General features: G+C 48.8%; 3 protein-coding genes and 3 non-coding genes across 6 annotated transcripts; 1 reads left to right on the top strand and 5 right to left on the bottom strand.

Annotated features, from left to right (window-relative positions):
- The first annotated feature begins 2,391 nt into the window (after positions 1-2,391).
- LOC124657578 lies at positions 2,392-4,228 on the top strand. Its single transcript, XM_047196106.1, has 5 exons — positions 2,392-2,712; positions 2,815-3,480; positions 3,633-3,712; positions 3,795-3,866; positions 3,952-4,228. The coding sequence occupies exons 1-5, from the start codon at positions 2,392-2,394 to the stop codon at positions 4,226-4,228; spliced, it is 1,416 nt and encodes a 471-aa protein (XP_047052062.1).
- Positions 4,229-6,852: 2,624 nt separating this feature from the next.
- Positions 6,853-6,934, bottom strand: TRNAS-AGA. Its single transcript has one exon. It is a non-coding gene; the product is annotated as a tRNA-Ser (tRNA).
- A 5,014-nt stretch (positions 6,935-11,948) lies between these two features.
- On the bottom strand, positions 11,949-12,030 carry TRNAS-AGA. The gene has a single exon. It is a non-coding gene; the product is annotated as a tRNA-Ser (tRNA).
- Positions 12,031-13,121: 1,091 nt separating this feature from the next.
- LOC124657577 (probable purine permease 5) lies at positions 13,122-14,894 on the bottom strand. The gene is made up of 2 exons (XM_047196105.1): positions 14,812-14,894; positions 13,122-14,466 (listed from the first exon to the last, which is right to left on the bottom strand). Exons 1-2 carry the CDS (start codon positions 14,879-14,881, stop codon positions 13,286-13,288), a joined length of 1,251 nt encoding a protein of 416 aa, XP_047052061.1. The 5' UTR covers positions 14,882-14,894; the 3' UTR covers positions 13,122-13,285.
- Positions 14,895-15,241: 347 nt separating this feature from the next.
- TRNAS-AGA lies at positions 15,242-15,323 on the bottom strand. Its single transcript has one exon. It is a non-coding gene; the product is annotated as a tRNA-Ser (tRNA).
- A 1,159-nt stretch (positions 15,324-16,482) lies between these two features.
- On the bottom strand, positions 16,483-18,137 carry LOC124657795 (probable purine permease 5). Its single transcript, XM_047196303.1, has 2 exons — positions 17,938-18,137; positions 16,483-17,770 (listed from the first exon to the last, which is right to left on the bottom strand). Exons 1-2 carry the CDS (start codon positions 17,990-17,992, stop codon positions 16,596-16,598), a joined length of 1,230 nt encoding a protein of 409 aa, XP_047052259.1. The 5' UTR covers positions 17,993-18,137; the 3' UTR covers positions 16,483-16,595.
- Positions 18,138-19,177: the final 1,040 nt, after the last annotated feature.

Raw genomic sequence — 19,177 nt, 5'->3', positions numbered from 1 at the left:
AGAGCATGCAAGATCATAAACAACACATAGGTAATAGATTGATAATCAACATAACATAGTATTCTCTATCCATCCGATCCCGACAAACACAACATATAGCATTACAGATAGATGATCTTGATCATGTTAGGCAGCTCACAAGATCCAACAATGAAGCACATAAGGAGAAGACAACCATCTAGCTACTGCTATGGACCCATAGTCCAGGGGTGAACTACTCACTCATCACTCCGGAGGCGACCATGGCGGTGAAGAGTCCTCCGGGAGATGATTCCCCTCTCCGGCGAGGTGCCGGAGGCGATCTCTCGAATCCCCGAGATGGGATTGGCGGCGGCGGCATCTCCGTAAGGTTTTCCGTATCGTGGCTCTCGCATCGGGGGTTTCGCGACGGAGGCTTTAAGTAGGCGGAAGGGCAGGTCAAAGGGCGTCACGGGGACCCACACAGCGAGGCCGCGCGGCCGGGGCCCGAGCCGCGCCGCCCGGCGTGTCGTCGCCCCGTGGCCCCACTTCGTCTTCTCTTCGATCTTCCGGAAGCTTCGTGGCAAAATAGGCCCTCGGGCGTTGATTTCGTCCAATTCCGAGAATATTTCCTTTGTAGGATTTCTGAAACCAAAAACAGCATGAAAACGACAGAACGGCTCTTCGGCATCTCGTTAATAGGTTAGTGCCGGAAAATGCATAAATATGACATAAAGTATGCATAAAACATGTAGATATCATCAATAATGTGGCATGGAACATAAGAAATTATCGATACGTCGGAGACGTATCGGGGACACTAAGAGACTTCTTGTATCGTGATTGCGGGGTTGCTTGAGAGGGATATCTCGTGTCCTCTTCCTCCCTGAGTTCGATAAACCTTGGGTGATCCACTTAAGGGAAACTTGCTGCTGTTCTACAAACCTCTGCTCTTGGAGGCCCAACACTGTCTACAAGAATAGAAGCACCCGTAGACATCAAAAACATGCTTGGTTAGCTTCATCTTTAAATTTTTTGTATTCAAGGTTTGAACAACACAAAATAAAAACTGTTAAATCACACATAATTCAGTGAACATTAGGGTAAATATCTAGTTGATTGTGACAAATGGTTGGGAGAAAATCGCTTAATTTTAGCATCATTTTTGGCTAAAACAAGCATGTGATCGACGATGATAGAGGTCCGAGATTGATGACGGGGAGTCATGGGCAGTCAAAATCAAGGTCAAAACAAGTTAATTTTAGAATAGGTACTTAAATATGTTTTCAAAGTTCACGGAGTAATATAGCCCACCAAAGTGAAGTTGAAGCTAGTAAGTGATATAGCTTGGCTATGAATTAAGAGTCCTAGCTTTATATTGATATCGTGGACCATCCATGTTCTAAACGCTTATTAGCATCACGTATTCTCTCCCGTGACTATGAGTGTTGTCCAAATTTTGCCAAAACTTTCACCAAACTCACTTGTATCTCTTTGAACTCTATGTGATGATTTCGTGCCCGTTCTTTTTTGTGGCACCAACCCTCGATGGATCTAGCCAGTATCTCCCTTGCCTCCTAACCATGGTGCCTCACATCATCTCATTGCTTGTTGCAGACCCACCTCTACACCATATCCATGCTTGTTACCTGATCCATTCCTCCAACATTGGGAAGATCAAGTCCATTTTCTATGATAGTGGCAATGCACTTACCCCCAATCTTAAATCCTAACCTCTAAAGCCTGGAATCCATCTTCACTCGACGAACTACCACCGATGTTGTGATGTTGGAAAAGCTGAATCACCCACCATGAGCCAAAAAATAACACTTGCATGTCAAATAGCAAACTTGGGAAAAAACAACCAAAGATTCTAGAGGTAGAAAATAATGTACTGTATGAACTTGAGAAGCTTGCAACTCGAAATATCCAGTATTTTGGGCTGCACAAAAATGCCAAATTGGCATCTAAAGTATTGAACAATGCAAAAAGATCAAGCCTCCAAATTATGTCAGGTTTTGTCATTTTTGTTATGATATAAATCATTTCGGGTTGGGATTTTGTGTGTTGATAGATTATATCATTATCTACGTCTAAAAAAGTTTAGATTTTCTTAAAAAAAATTGATATCATGTTTTGAAATTTTGGAACAAAAGAGCACCACGAGGCCCAAAGTGAATGTTTGGAGGTAGAGTATGATACAAAATGTCAATGGGCATCTATTTTCTTAATTGGGTCCCACTTGCAGCCGGATCCAGCCGATCCCTCAACGGCTAGTTCCATTCGCCAACCGTTGGGCAGCCAACACCCAAACAAAATCCCCTTCACTCCTCTCACCCTGTCTTCTCGCTCCATCTCTCACGCTCTACTGCTCGTCAACTCTCCCACCAAGCTTGCTCTGCTCTGCTCTGCACTGCACGGGCTTTGACAACAATGGGGTACACGTACACGCCGACGTACTACTCGGGCCTGCAGGACACCATCGCATCCGTCTGCAAGTCCATCTTCAGCAGGCCCGGCCGCCGCCTCACCGCCGACCAGGCCGCGGCCCGCCGCCACGCCGACGCGCTCAAGTGGCAGCAGGAGTCTTTCCACCGCATCCTCCACCTCTCCGCCCTCCACCGCGAGGGCATCGTCCCGGCCGCCGACGTCCAAGCCTTCCGCGCATCCGTCCTCTCCGCCCTCGCCGCCCCACCGTCACCGCAGAACCCCGACCACCCGCCCGTCCTCCGCGACAAGCTCCTCTTCCTCCAGGTACCCGCCACCCACCTCCCCTTCCACTCGACCAGCGTCGATTCTTGGCTGGAAAGAAATTGTAGTACTGATCTTGGCCGGCCCCCGTCGATTAATTTGCAGGAGCTCTTGCGCGCCAAGTGCATCTCGCCGGAGGAGTTCAACGCCGCCAAGAGCCCCCTCGCGCAGCGCCTCGCCGCGCTCGGAGTCGCCGTCGACTGCCCCGACGCGGACGCCGGCCGGTCGTCCGCGGAGGAGTGGGCGGAGATCGACCTCCGCGACCCGCCCGTTGCTTCCGACAACAAGCAGCCCAAGCACAAGGCCTTCGTGTCGCCGTGGAAGAGCCGCGGCGGCAAGAAGGACCAGGACCCGTCGTCACGGCCGCCGCTGGCGCCGGTGGACCAGAACCACCACGCGTCGGTCCTCATGGCCGAGATCTCGCCGGCGGAGGCCTCCGGGAAGCCCGAGAAGGGGAAGAGGAGGCACCTCACGGCTATGTTCGGCGGCGAGAACAAGGAGCCCGCGGCGGACGGCGCCGAGGAGGAGAAGGGGAGCGTCAAGGGCAAGAAGAAGAGTTCTTGGGGGTTCGATGGGCTCAAGAAGTGGAAGAAGGCAGGCGGCGGCGGCTGCGTCAATGAGGATGCCGTCGCCGCCGGCGAGTGCGCCCCGCCGCGGTCTTCGTACAGCGAGTGCCGGCTTGAGGCGAGCCCCGCCCCGGATGCCAAGAGGGCCAAGAAGAAGAAGCTTCCGGCCGGCGATGTCTCTGCTTCCGATTTGGCCAATGATAAGGTACTGAAATCGTTGGCTCTTTCAAATTGTGTCGAATTGGGTGCAAGAATATCACTGCCATTGAGCGAAACAGCATCATTGGCTCACAACTCTGAAGATTTGTGAATACAGTGCTGTGTTTTGAGTGTCTGTATCTGAATTTTCCACTGAAGGTTTTGGTGGAGGAAACAAAGAAGGAGCTCTCAAGGATTCAGGCCGAGCTATCATCCACCAATCGGAACATCAACTTCTCGTAAATCTCATAAACTGTCCCTGTATTACAATTATATCTCTTGTTCGATGTGCTATAAAAAAGAGTGTTCTTGGCTTTGCAGGGATCAGCAGATTGAGACCATCTCCACAAAGCTCCCAATGGACAAGTCAGACCTGAACACATTCTTCCCAAAGTACATAAAACAACAATTCGCCTCAATCAGATATAACATAGTGTTTTTCGTGATTCTGATACCAATGATCATGTGTGTTCTGCAGGGCATGGTGCGAGAAGCACGGAGACGGCGTGATCGACGCGGCGAAGAAGGAGTTCAAGGGGCACGTTGAGGAGATGGAGAAGCAGAGGGAGGTGGACAGCTTCAACCCCAGGGCCTCCTCCGCTTTCGAGGAGGACAGCTTCAACCCTAGGGCCTTTTCCCAGCCCCAGTCGGCTGCCAGGGGGAAGAAGGTTCAGGAGAGCCTTGACACCGAACATTTCACCAACCCTTTCTACGACGAGAAGAACCCATTCCTGAACCAGAGTTACAACAACTGAAGACGACCGCTGTATTTTGGGTTCAGCATGTACCAATGTGTTTATGTTCTGCTGCTGGACTGGTGTTGTACTTATTATTATGGTTCATGGTTCAATTGTTATATTGGACCTTGGCAGTGTTGTGTTTTAAGATGTAACAAATTCTAAAGTATCTGGTTAAAGTTTGTCTTGAAGAGTCCCTTTGTTGAACATTCTGTGTTGATGATGCCAACCTAGGCTTGTGAGGACCAGGACTTGCCGCCAGCCTTGAGGCCAAGAGTGCCAAGCAGAAGATGCAGCTTCACCACTGCCGTCCGCGGGCAATCTCTGAATTGTGTTTAGTTAGACAAGCTCGATAGATTTTTTGCCGTGTAGTTGAACTGAATTTTGAAAGTACGTGCTCCATCTTTTTATACATGATAAGTCAGACTCCCTTAGAGGCGCAACCTGTAGTGAGAATCAAGCGTGACACAGTCAGCTTGCTGCTACACTTGGACTCCTAAATAGTTCCACATTCTTGTGCAACCCAAAAAAATGATTCAGGCGAGCTCAATAGATTTTTTGGCTGTCAGTATGTAGTTGTACTGAATTTTGAACGTCCCTGCTCTGGAAATTCAACTTCGCTCCCATGTACGCATGCTTCATCTAGAAAAAAAAAACATATTTCAAAGTGCCAAAAAACATTGACAACAAATTTGACAAGTATCTTCATAACATAGGTGTCTTCGTCAAGTTTCACGAAAAACAGATATTATTTGTGATCTATGTAAAAAGTAGAAAAATTATCTTGTGAAAAGATTAAATTTTAATGTCGACTTTATCTTTTTTACACACGCTACATGACAAGTCGATTTTCATGAAACTACTTTATGAACGCGTAGCATGTAAAGATGTAGTGTGATTGTTTATTTTAAATTTTTTACATTTCCAAATATGTTTAAGATTCATTTTAAAATAAATGTAGCATATGCTTTTCATAAGCCAAAACTCCACTCCGTCTGTGCTCCAACTTTGTAACATAATAAGCTCCAATAAGTTAGAGAGAATAAAGCATGATAATATTCAGCTTACATTACACTTGAACTCCTAAGCATGGTTGTCAGTGTCGTATACAGAACCTAATGTCTTACGATACGAAGATTCTACTAGATTGAAACGATACATTTCGCAATGTATATCCCAATCTGGTGGTATCGTTGTCATAGTGCGATACCATGCCTTGAATAAGTATTATCTCTAGGATAAGCGATACCACACATCAGTTAAAGCTAATCGAAGAATTAGTTAACATGATGATAAGTGAACCTTATAAGTAGGTAAACGCTTCACTGGTCTATGTTGTAGACTAAAGGCATCTTCAGCGGGGCGACGCAAATCAGACGCTGGAAACGACTGGTTTTGTCCGTTTGCGTCGGCCCAAATAATCGAAATTGATCGTGCGTTCGTCAACGGGCGTTCCCAGCGGTCTGACGCATAAAAAAGTCAGAAAACCTACCGCCCATCGTTGCTGACGAGGTTGATGATCTCCGACATCCGCCATAGCAGTTGGTACACCGGCGGTGGAGGATGAAGGGGAGCCGACGGTGGCGGAAGAAGGGGCTAGCGGCGGCGGTGACCGGGGATAGAGCCAGGAGACAACACGATCGTGGGTGTGTGTCGGCGTTGCCAGAAGATTCGCATGCGTCCCCTGCGCCAATCAGGATTCACGAAGCTGGACGCTGAAGTCGTCCCACGTAGCGAGTTGGTTGAGCTCGCTGTTAGCCATTGCGATGACGATGACCTCCTCCTCGTTGATGTCCAGCAGCTAGGAATCCCGTTGGAGATGCCCTAAACGTTCTATTTGTCACATCTTTATCCCTCTTGTGGCGCGTTCGATTGCATGCTTCAAGTCTAGAGTATGATATACCACTTTCTTATGAGAATAATAGGACATGTCAATATGTTTTCCTATAAAATATGCTAGGTGTCTATTTTATGTATCTATTTTATTTAACACATAAGTTGATTGAATTTTGGAAAAAAAAAATTGAAATCTAACAGTATGATCCTAATTACGATACCGTTGATGCAAAAATGATATCACCTAATGTCTCGATACCAAAAACCTTGCTTCTAAGTAGTCACATTGTGCAACTAATAAAAAGGATTAAACCCTAAACGTTATAGTTGTCACATCTTTATCCCTCTTGTGGCGCGTTCGATTGCATGCTTCAAGTCTAGAGTATGATATACCACTTTCTTATGAGAATAATAGGACATGTCAATATGTTTTCCTATAAAATATGCTAGGTATCTATTTTATTTAACACATAAGTTGATTGAATTTTGGAAAAAAATTGAAATCTAACAGTATGATCCTAAGATACGATACCGTTGATGCAAAATGATACCACCTAATATCTCGATACCAAAAACCTTGCTTCTAAGTAGTCACATTGTGCAACTAATAAAAAGGATTAAACTATAAAAGTATTTTTCTAAGCGTGGTCGGCAGGATTCGAACCTGCGCGCAGTATGATCCTAAGATACGATACCGTTGATGCAAAATGATACCACCTAATATCTCGATACCAAAAACCTTGCTTCTAAGTAGTCACATTGTGCAACTAATAAAAAGGATTAAACCATAAAAGTATTTTTCTAAGCGTGGTCGGCAGGATTCGAACCTGCGCGGGCAAAGCCCACATGATTTCTAGTCATGCCCGATAACCACTCCGGCACGACCACTTTTTGAAATTAAATGCAGTCTGCTCTATCTGACCGGTACTACCTAAGCAATGCAAACCCATATATGTGAAAAAAAAGGACGAAACGCGTTACGTTTGCAACAGGTGAAACCAGCTGGTATTTCAGATGAAACAGATCCAACAAAACTTCTTCGGTACGAGTAATCCATTGGTAAACAACTAAACATGGCGCACAACTGACCTACACCACCTTTCAAACCTCAGTTCATCATAACTTAGCTTATGAAACTTTCTTGTGACCTGAGCAAAATTAGCTTGTTAACATAACACCATCACTTGCTATAGTAAATATGACAACCCTTTTGTGCAAAGAATAAATAAATAAGGTTTTATTGGATCCCCTTGACGAATACCCATGTAAGGTACAACTGGGTCAATGAGCTCGCCATTAACAAGGATAACATAGTGGGCACGTGACGCACATCTCATGACCGATTGGATCCATGCAGGAGAAATACAAAACTTGCTTAGGGGAGATCACATGTTGTCTCTACAGTTCCACCTGCGTAAATTTGATGCGCTCCGGAGTTACTAAAACTGCAGAACATAAAGGCGGAGGGATGGGTTTGCGAGCGAGCTGATGGTACATGGGGGAGTTTTATAGATGAGGTTAGATGTCTTCCTCGCCCGTGGCCACTGGGTAGTCAAATTTACATATTACAAAAGGTTATTATCTAATTAATCTAATAGAGCAAAATAAAATACCGATAGTTCAACTTATACTCTAGAATTTTCGGATATGTTAATCTAGTCATGTACTAGGAACCATATTTAAGATATTATTTAGGTCATAGACATTAGAGATATTTAAAGTAAATATGTATACACTAAACAATTTATGCAATTGTTAAACCATAATTCAAGAACTATATTTATAACTATGGTTCAATTTTAGCACAAAACAAGTTTATATGAAAATGCATATTACAATGTCATTATAAAAATGGTGCAACTAACATTTATGAACATTTTTATGTGATTAAATACATAGAATAAATATAAATTTGACTCTTTTTTGAAATCATATAAAATTTGACTCTCAATGGTGCAAAATACAAAAAATCTAACTAGTATAAAATTTCAATACAAATTTGTGTATGTGGTCTTAAATTTACCTAATGAGATACTTAAATCTATCGTATACTATTATATAAAAGATACAACATGCAACATGCAAGATGATGTTGAAAATCAAAGAACAATTTTGGCAAGCATGCATCGGAGTTGTTTACCATGAGCATAGGCGGGCACACATGTATTCATGGGTATTCAGCTGAATACCATTACTTTTCGAAAATAATAATCATGTAGTATTCAGTTAATCTAGCCCAGCAAATTCACCTATGCTCTTGGCCCGCAACATCTCCACTAAATGTTCTAACCCAGCAATAGCAGCTGTTTGGCTCCGTAGTAGTCCTCTCCGTAGTAGTCCCCTGAGGCTCCACAAGTCCAGCTCCACGCTTGCTTGGTCGCTCAAAATACACATGACACAATTTCGATTATCCGTCATTTTCCTGATGCCTTCTATGCCCAGTGATATAAAATTCAAAATCCTAAAGAAACTAGCACATAATACACAAAATGGTGTTTTATTTGAGTAAAAAGATGAATAAGATGTCCATTGCTCAAGGAAGCCTCACTACTTATAGAGGACTTGGGTTGTGGGAAGTTACCTAAAATCACAGTCCTCGTGTAGGTCAATACATAAGAATCTCTTGGTTATGAGCTGTATTCATCATATAGATAAATAATAATTTTCTCAACCTTGTGTTCTACATAAATGATTTTAATGACCATTCGACATATTTTTTCTTTGTGTCGAAGGACATCGTGGCTATGTTTATTAAAAATCAAATAATAGGTACATCATCTATGAGAGTATGCAAAATAAAGTTCGGAGAGGCGAACTTTGTTTACGTATAGAATCCAATCGCGAGAATCTCATGCTTCTAGACTGGTCGTAGCATTCATGATAATGTTGAAAGTCAGATCCAAGTGGCTTGAAGAGAGTTTATTTTTTGCAATCATGCATTGGAGTTGTTTACCGTGGCCCCGATTACAAGATAAGGAACCAAAGATCAGTTGATGGTGATCAAGTTAAAAGAGTGGATAATACATTTTTGGAAAAAGATACGAAGAAGCGCCGCACGGTTCGCTGCGCGTGCGGCGGTGCCTTAGGATTCGAAAAGCATCGGGATGGCTCCACCTTCCTCCTTAATCCTTATCCCCTCGCTAGCTTCTCTAGGCCACTCATTTTTTCCTCTCTGTCAAAGCCCCACAGGATAGTAGCATTCCGTCATGGACGAACTAGAGAAGGAGGAGGTGCGACGCATCGAGGGCTCCGCCAAGCGCCGCCGCCACTGAGAGCGTGGAGTGGGCTTCTGCCCCGAGCACAGGGAGGGGAGAGCTCCGTCAAGCCGTCGCCGGCAAGCGCGTGGAGTGGGCTTCCGTCCCTAGCGCGGGGTCTTCGCCGCCGACGACCATGCGGCGGGGAGAGCTCTGCCGATCCACCGCCGACCAGCGCGTGGAGTGGGCTTCTGTCCCTACCACGAGTCCGTCGCCGCTGACGAGCACGCGACGGGGAGAGCACCGCCGCCATCAAGCTCGAGAGGGGTGCGACACATGGAGGTCTCCACCGCCGACGAGCACCAGAAGAGGGCTTCCGTCCTAAGCGCGGGGCCGCCGCCGCCAACGAGCACGTAACAGGGACAGCAGCACCGGCGTCCAGATCGAGCAGGCGCGATGCAGGGAGGGTTCCGTGTGGCTGCTGCCGACGAATGCGTCGAGAGGGCTTCCGTCCCTAGCACGGGGACGACGCCAGCGAGCCTCGTCTTCTCGCGGCTGCGGCCCCTTCACCGTTGCTCTTGGCTGCCACGGTGCGGCCCTTCCTCGACGTTGTGTTCTCCGAGGAGGCCGACAACGTCGTCACCGCGCTCCACAAGGTCATGGCGCTCACGGGGCACTCCTCCCAACGCTCCAGGATAAGGGAGGTCGTCGACGCCGTCGCCATCTGCCGATTTGAGGCCGAGCAGAGGCCAATGCCGAGGAGGCCGTGCTGATGCAGGTTGTAGGCGCTGCTCGCCTCCCTGCTCGCCTCGGCTGCCCCCGCCCTCGGAGAGAGTATCCATCGCACCAGTTCATGAGTCTGGCGATCGGCATGATCTTTACCCGAGTGTTTTCCTCTCTATCCCTACAGCTGGATCTGTTGTTTTATTATTGAAGATTTTAGTCGATTTTTTCATGTCAACTTTTTGGAGGACAAGGGATTCATCGCATCTCTCAGTAGAAAATCTGCTGGCAATCATGGATTGGATTTTTGGCAGCTAGGAATTTTGAATTAGGCATTTAGAGCTGGAATTTAGGGATCTAGTCAGAACCAACACGTATAGTTGCTGTCAATTAATTTGGTTGTTATTGCTAATTAATCGTGTAGGTATTGCAAAATAACCTGGTAGTAGTACAGTAATTTTTGGCATTTAGAGCTGGCATTTTTTTGATCTGGTCACAACCAACACCGTATACTAGTTGTTGTCAATTAATCAGGTAATTACTGCTAATTAATCTTGCAGTCATTGCGAAATAATCTGGTAGCTATATAGAATAATTTTGGTACTAGTTGTTAAATAACGTGGTATTATTTAACCTGGTAGTCATTGCTGTTTAATCTTGTAGTTATTGCACAATAATGTGGTAGCTAGTAATAGTACTTCTGCTAGTTGTTAATTTACTGTAATTGTTAAATATTGTGGTACTTTTGCTAACCTGGTAGTTATTGAAATTAATCCGGTAGCTAGTATTAAATAATTTGAAAACCTTAGAGAGCGTGGAATTTGTTTCAAAAATCTGGTAGTTTCTCCCAAAATATTCTGAAAACTGTCATATAAAATGGTAGCGGCCTTTAAAGTAAAAGCCTAGATTTTGTTTTGAATTTTTTGTGAAAATTTCTCCTAAAATCTTAGTCTGTGAAAAGAAATCTGCAAGCAAAAGGGGTCGTGCTAATTTTATAGTGCTAACAATAACTTACAAGATTTATGTTTGATATTTAATGTGAATCCTCGCATGGCTGATACGTTAACTAACGAGACAGAAGATGCATGTGTTAGCTGACACTGCATGCGCTTGCAGTCCAAACGGGACCGGGTAGCCACTAGGAAAGCAACTTTTCGCTTTCATTCTGCATGGTGGGGCTGCGGAATCCGCCGCACGGATCATGCGCTCGTGCGGCGCCGCCGGGTAGCATGGTCCTACATTTTTTGCGAATAAATAAAAATCTGGTAGACATAGACTGATAAATGTTTCCGGGATGCATGTGTTCGATATTTACACACCATTTACACACTGTATCTTGTTGTATTTATCATTATGTTTTCATGTGATCGGTCTGCTACACATTTCATAGGAATTGCAGAAGTATGTAAACCAGCAGTTATATACTACGTATATGCGTCAAAAGGATTGAGGGAGCTTTACCCCCCTTTTTTGCGTCAAAATGATGGAGGTAGTTCTACCCAAAAGTGTTTGGATGTGTTTACGAAAAAAAGGATTCCCATCTTAAAAGGATTCGAACCTTTTAAGATGCACAAGGTCATACTACTCTTTGTTTAAAATGAGAAGGTGATGAAAATCCAGAGTGGCATATGTTTGGGGTAGTCATGGCCTGCGAACCTTTCTGCAGCTGCTCTTAGTCTCATGTATCTATAGTCGCATAAAACTTTGAGTTATTAATTTCACGAAGACTCGTAGCACGCTATAATATCTTTGCCTGAAAAAAATACTTGCTTTCAATCCCTACATCTTTCTTTTTTGTGTAGCTCACGGATGATGTATAAACTTGTGCCATAAATACTAGATGTGCAGACCAAAAACTTAAATAGAAATTCGAAGTTTTAAAAAAAGGCTGCAAGAAGCTAATAACAGCATGGCTAAACACCAGCGAGACTTTTAAGCTGCTGCATTTAAAAAATTAATAAAGGAGAAAATGGGAAAAAATAATGCGTGGTCGGCAGGATTCGAACCTGCGCGGGCAAAGCCCACATGATTTCTAGTCATGCCCGATAACCACTCCGGCACGACCACTTTTTTGTTATTAACTTCTTAAATAGTTTTCTGATAACTGCTTTTACTCCAAGGACTGTCACCCTTATAACTGCTTTCTCTCATCTTATAGAGAAACAAATGTGCACTTCAATTGTCCTTGCAAAACCGCTTCGGAGAAACCAGGAACCGCTCCCACGAAAAGACATCGGGGCGATCTCTGCCGGCAAACTACAGAGGCCAGCCGCCGGTCCCTGCCTCCTCCGTCGGCCGCTCCGGCGACGGGAGGGGACCCCGGGGTATCGGCTCCGGCCAGTAGTTTGGTCTATTGTTTTCTTGGGGCGCCGTTCTATGGAGGAGATTGCGTCGCGTCGGAATAATTTTCCTCTGCTCTTTCTCCATCTCGGCATCGCTCTAACCGGTGACGTCGGAGGGCAGGTGGCCTGGTCTTCTCGCCGGTCTTTCGATCTGGTGAGATTCGAGTCTGGAGGTTGGCGTTCGGCACTCTCGCGGGTGACAGTTGCGTTGGTTGCTGCAGTTATGTCCGGTGTCTTGTAGTTGGGTGTGAGGATGACGGTAGGCTGCAGCGTTTGTCTTCTTCGACTGAGTCTGGAGAAGATGACGGTGTTGGGATCTGGTGACCACGGGGAAGATCCCCGGCCGACGTGCCACAAAGTCTCGGGCTCGTCCTCTACGTCGACCCGGTTCATCGGCTCAAAAAGCATCATTGAATGCGATGGTGCTCTACCAGATCTAGGTGTGGTGGTTGTTCGCCTCTTTTCCAGCGCTACCATGGTGGCGGTGGAGTAAGATGGACGATGTTTCGGCGAGACACTGGTTTCTCCAAGGGTGAACTTGTAGTTTTACTTCTTGTGCAAAGTTGTTTGATGCAAATGTTTGTCTTGTGTGATGACCATATGTGTAATCTTTGTAAACAGATTGTCTAATGATATACTACCTCCGATTCAAGGAATAAGGTGCCCTCGTTTTACGTGCTTTTCGTTTGACTAAGTATTACTTCAAATATATAAAGATTGTTTGTATAAAATTAACATCATTAGAAAGTGCTTTTCAATACGAATCCAACAATACTAATTGCATATAATATAACCAAGATTTTGTTGCTCAATTTTTATGGTCAAAGTTCGTATTGGAATACGTGTGCGCCTTATTCCTTGGGAGTATATGGTTACATAAAAAAAATGTGCACTTCAATTTGGAGCTAATTATGCCCATTATGTCCATCCACTCGGAAATGAATCACTGTTACAGAACTATACTCTTCTTCAGTATAAGATCAGCTCATGGTTTGCCTCCCGCTTCGAGATCGATCTCTGGACGGTTTCTTGTCGGCGCCGGAGTGACCAACCATGTAGGACCCGAACCCCCACACCGTGATGACCAAAGACAAGATCTTGAACCCGCTCATGGGGTCGTGGAACCAGATCACCGCCGCCACGCTCGTCACCGGCACCCTCACCGCGTTCAGCACGCCCGCCAGCACCGTCGACCCCAGGTACACCACCCCGGTCGCCCCCAGGACGCCCACCTGGAACGTCGCCGCCGACCACCCCAGCACAATCGCGTACGCCCCTTCGCCGCCAGCGAACCCCGCCGCCTCCTGCCCCATCGCCCCGAACCCCTCCCCGAAGACGGCCAGCCCGGCCGACGTGAACGCGAACGCGCACAGCGACACCGCCACCTGCTGCTCCAGCACCACGTGGAAGAACCGGGACGACGACGACGACGACGAAGCGCCGTCATTACTGCCGGCAGCGGCCGCGAGGTGCGTGGCGAAGGCGAGCTCCGAGAGCGCGAAGATGAGGCCGTGGAGCGCCGACCCGAGCACGTCCAGCGCGAACCCCACCGCGTACTGGCCGTCCGTGATCCCCGGGTACCGGTCGGACCCCGAGTCCAGCGCGACGATCACCACGCCGGCCGTGATGACCACGATGGCGTTCACCGTCGCCAGCCCCATCCTGTTGTTCTTCTTGACAATCAAACGGCCGAACACCGCCGAGAAGGCGAGGGACGACGCGGCGACGAGGGACGCGGTGGAGGCCGGCAGGTACGCGTAGGCCCAGGCGTACATGAGGTTGTCGGCGGCGCTGAGGAGCCCCAGCAGCGCGTACCAGAGGCAGAGCCCGGGCGGCGGCGGCCACGTCGGCGACGCCCCCTCGAGGAGGAGGTAGCAGGGTGGCAGGAGCAGCGCCGGGATCGGCCAACCGGCGACCGCCGACCACGAGAGGATCCACTTGCTCTGCCCGCCGGCGTCGTAGTAGACCCGCGACAGCAGGCTCGACGCCGGGAACGCCGTCAGCATCGCGCCGGCGCTGAGGGCGAGGAGGGCCCAGAAGGAGGGCGGCCTGCCCCGGTACGCCGTTGCAGAGGAGGAGATGAGCTTCGACGCTCTGTGGAGCAGAGACACGTTGGTGTCCAAGACGAGATCAGGGTCTGATGATGAGTCCTCTTCCATCCCTGCAACCATGGCGTCAAAGGAAAAGAAAGACAAATTCAGACATGATACAAATTCAGTTATATACTAGTATGCTGTAAAACTTAATTCGGACATGCAGCTAAACTCTGAATTTGTAGGCTAGTAGAGGTTAGAGCATGCTTCATTTCCAAGACGAGATGAGGCCCAACAAAAAAGAAGGTTTCTTAGCAAGCAGAGCATAGCAGCAAGCATGCGTGGAGCGTGGCGATAAACCCTGTAACATACTAATAAGTTGATTTCGCTAACCTGACAGCATCCATAGCCGATAGTATTCGGCTCTGGAAGGATATAATTGAACAGGAAGAGGGGCAAGATTTGTACCGGACCTGGGGTTGCAGCCGTGAGCGGGACTCGGATGGCGTGGTGGCGCTCTTCGCCGTCGCCGTGTTTCTCCATATCCTCTTCCGGGCGCCGGGCGACCGTGTGGCGTGGAGCTTGATTCAGTTGGAACCAAGCCAGGCAGCCTCACGACCTTCTGCTTTCGTATGTGCTAGGAATCTTGGAGATCGATTGGCATAGTATGGTTGGTAGAGACTCTTGCATCGTACGGTTTGATCGTGGTCGATGTGGATTGTTGGTCTGGTTTCTTCTTCATCTGTTCAGCGAGGAAAAATAAGGGTGAACATCTTCGACGTGTTTCAGCAGGGTACACACAACCAACCAGCATGGCTAATAACAGCATGGCTAAACACCAGCGAGACTTTTAAGCTGCTGCATTTAAAAAATTAATAAAGGAGAAAATGGGAAAAAATAATGCGTGGTCGGCAGGATTCGAACCTGCGCGGGCAAAACCCACATGATTTCTAATCATGCCCGATAACCACTCCGGCACGACCACTTTTTTGTTATTAACTTCTTAAATAGTTTTCTGATAACTGCTTTTACTCCAAGGACTGTCACCCTTATAACTGCTTTCTCTGATCTTATAGAGAAACAAATGTGCACTTCAATTGTCCTTGCAAAACCGCTTCGGAGAAACCAGGAACCGCTCCCACGAAAAGACATCGGGGCGATCTCTGCCGGCAAACTATAGAGGCCAGCCGCCGGTCCCTGCCTCCTCCGTCGGCCGCTCCGGCGACGGGAGGGGACCCCGGGGTATCGGCTCCGGCCAGTAGTTTGGTCTATTGTTTTCTTGGGGCGCCGTTCTATGGAGGAGATTGCGTCGCGTCGGAATAATTTTCCTCTGCTCTTTCTCCATCTCGGCATCGCTCTAACCGGTGACGTCGGAGGGCAGGTGGCCTGGTCTTCTCGCCGGTCTTTCGATCTGGTGAGATTCGAGTCTGGCGGTTGGCGTTCGGCACTCTCGCGGGTGACGAGTTGCGTTGGTTGCTGCGGTTATGTCCGGTGTCTTGCGGTTGGGTGTGAGGATGACGGTGAGGCTGCAGCCGTTTGTCTTCTTCGACTGAGTCTGGAGAAGATGACGGTGTTGGGATCTGGTGACCACGGGGAAGATCCCCGGCCGACGTGCCACAAAGTCTCGGGCTCGTCCTCTACGTCGACCCGGTTCATCGGCTCAAAAAGCATCATTGAATGCGATGGTGCTCTACCAGATCTAGGTGTGGTGGTTGTTCGCCTCTTTTCCAGCGCTACCATGGTGGCGGTGGAGTAAGATGGACGATGTTTCAGCGAGACACTGGTTTCTCCAAGGGTGAACTTGTAGTTTTACTTCTTGTGAGTTTTCTTGTGCAAAGTTGTTTGATGCAAATGTTTGTCTTGTGTGGTGACCATATGTGTAATCTTTGTAAACAGATTGTCTAATGATATACTACCTCCGATTCAAGGAATAAGGTGCCCTCGTTTTACGTGCTTTTCGTTTGACTAAGTATTACTTCAAATATATAAAGATTGTTTGTATAAAATTAACATCATTAGAAAGTGCTTTTCAATACGAATCCAACAATACTAATTGCATATAATATAACCAAGATTTTGTTGCTCAATTTTTATGGTCAAAGTTCGTATTGAAATACGTGTGCGCCTTATTCCTTGGGAGTATATGGTTACATCAAAAAAAAATGTGCACTTCAATTTGGAGCTAATTATGCCCATTATGTCCATCCACTCGCAAATGAATCACTGTTACAGAACTATACTCTTCTTCAGTATAAGATCAGCTCATGGTTTGCCTCCCGCTTCGAGATCGATCTCTGGACGGTTTCTTGTCGGCGCCGGAGTGACCAACCATGTAGGACCCGAACCCCCACACCGTGATGACCAAAGACAAGATCTTGAACCCGCTCATGGGGTCATGGAACCAGATCACCGCCGCCACGCTCGTCACCGGCACCCTCACCGCGTTCAGCACGCCCGCCAGCACCGTCGACCCCAGGTACACCACCCCGGTCGCCCCCAGGACGCCCACCTGGAACGTCGCCGCCGACCACCCCAGCACAATCGCGTACGCCCCTTTGCCGCCGGCGAACCCCGCCGCCTCCTGCCCCATCGCCCCGAACCCCTCCCCGAAGACGGCCAGCCCGACCGACGTGAACGCGAACGCGCTCAGCGACACCGCCACCTGCTGCTCCAGCACCACGTGGAAGAACCGGGACGACGACGACGAAGCGGCCCCTCCGCCGTCATTACTGCCGGCAGCGGCGGCGAGGTGCGTGGCGAAGGCAAGCTCCGAGAGCGCGAAGATGAGGCCGTGGAGCGCCGACCCGAGCACGTCCAGGGCGAACCCCACCGCGTACTGCCTGTCCGTGATCCCCGGGTACCGGTCGGACCCGGAGTCCAGCGCGACGATCACCACGCCGGCGGTGATGACCACGATCGCGTTCACCGTGGCCAGCCCCATCCCGTTGTTCTTCTTGACGATCAAACGGCCGAACACCGCCGAGAAGGCGAGGGACGACGCGGCGACGAGGGACGCGGTGGAGGCCGGCAGGTACGCGTACGCCCAGGCGTACATGAGGTTGTCGGCGGCGCTGAGGAGCCCCAGCAGCGCGTACCAGAGGCACAGCCTGGGCGGCGGCGGCCACGTCGGCGATGCCCCGTCGAGCAGAAGGTAGCAGGGTGGCAGGAGCAGCGCCGGTATGGGCCAGCCGGCGACCGCCGACCACGAGAGGATCCACTTGCTCTGCCCGCCGCCGTCGTAGTAGACCCGCGAGAGCAGGCTCGACGCCGGGAACGCCGTCAGCATCGCGCCGGCGCTGAGGGCGAGGAGGGCCCAGAAGGAGGGCGGCTTGCCACGGTAAGCCGTTACCGTGGAGGAGATGAGCTTCGACGCTCTCTGGACCAGGGATACGTCGGGGTCCGATGATGAGTCCTCTTCCATCGCTGCAGCTTCTGGCGAGCAGGCGTGGCGGCAAAGGAAACGAAGACAAATTCAGACATGATGCGAATTAAGTTACCTATATGCTGTAAATCTGAATTCAGACATGCAACTAAAACTCTAAATTTTTCGGTCAGTGCAAGACATGCAACCAATGGAATTAGACGGAATTGAAGCGGACCTGGGGCTGCAGCTATGAGCGGGACTCGGATGGCCTGCTGCCGGAGCTTCTCCATATCCTCTACCTGCAGCTTGGATCCGTTGGAAGACGACGACTCCCAGCCAAGCCACACAGCCTCTTTTGTCGATGTGGATTGTTGTATAGCTGTTAGGGATCTTGGAGATCAATAGGCATAGTACGGTTGGTAGAGACTCGCATGGTACGATCGTGGTCGATGTGGATTGTTGATCTGGTTTCTTCTTCCTCTGTTCCGGGAGAGAAAAATAAGGGCCAGCGTTTTCGACGTGTTTCAGCAGGGTACGCACAAACAACCAGTAGAATAGTATCTACGTATCTCTCATCATGGGTAGCTGTAGCTTTCAGGAAACAGATTCCTCCTCACATCAATGTTGATGAGAGTTGCTGGTTTAGCCCTGCCTAAAAAGGAGTCTCAGTCAGTGTGCAATTGAGAGGCTTACAGCCCCATTGTTGTGACTTGTGAGTAGGCAGTGCTCTATCAATTTACTTCAGCTAGAGGGATTCTTTTACATGTGGATTGGCAGGGCATGTTCCAAAGCTTCTACGAGGTGGTTAGTGTAGACCTGTAGAGTAGAGATCACAACAAAAAAATTATGACTGTTCAATATCAGTGGGAGGCTAATTCAGTTGGAGATTACTCTGGAAGGGCCAATTCCCATTGTGGATGTTGATGAGAGTAATCCCACGGTATGATTGCTGCACCCTCATGGGGCTCTCACAGGCGTTTGGATTTTCGGCCGTCCGATCGAGCTGACGTGGCGCGATCTCGACCGGCCGTTCGTCCAGGGCGCTGAGGCCCTCCCGCAGACCCACTTTTTATCCATGGATCACTAAAAGCCCGCCTGGCCCGGCACGCTGCCCAATCCCCCGCACGCTTCGCTCCCCCAATCCCCTCTGGTTTCTCCTCCTCCAACCCGCTCCGTCCTTGCCGCCGCCACCACTGCTGACCACGACCTCTCCTCCAACCCCTCCCCCAACGCCTAGGCAGCCCGCCGCTCGCGGTCGAGAAGAAGGAGTCCTCACGGTCGTGGAGCTGCCGCCCCGCTCCCATCCACCCTCCCGCCGCTCGCGGTCGAGAAGAGGGAGCCCTCGCGGTCGTGGAGCTGCCGCCCCGTTCCCATCCACCCTCCCGCACGACCGCCGATTCGCCGCCTCCTCTCCAGCTCCGGCTTCCACCATCTCCGCGCCGGTGTGGATCGAGATCTTCGGTCTCCACCATCTC

This window comes from Lolium rigidum, chromosome 5 (assembly GCF_022539505.1).
Source record: "Lolium rigidum isolate FL_2022 chromosome 5, APGP_CSIRO_Lrig_0.1, whole genome shotgun sequence".
Taxonomy (NCBI): Eukaryota; Viridiplantae; Streptophyta; class Magnoliopsida; order Poales; family Poaceae; genus Lolium; species Lolium rigidum.
The sequence above is the reverse complement of the archived record's forward strand: the minus strand, read 5'-3'. Positions and strand labels throughout refer to the sequence as shown.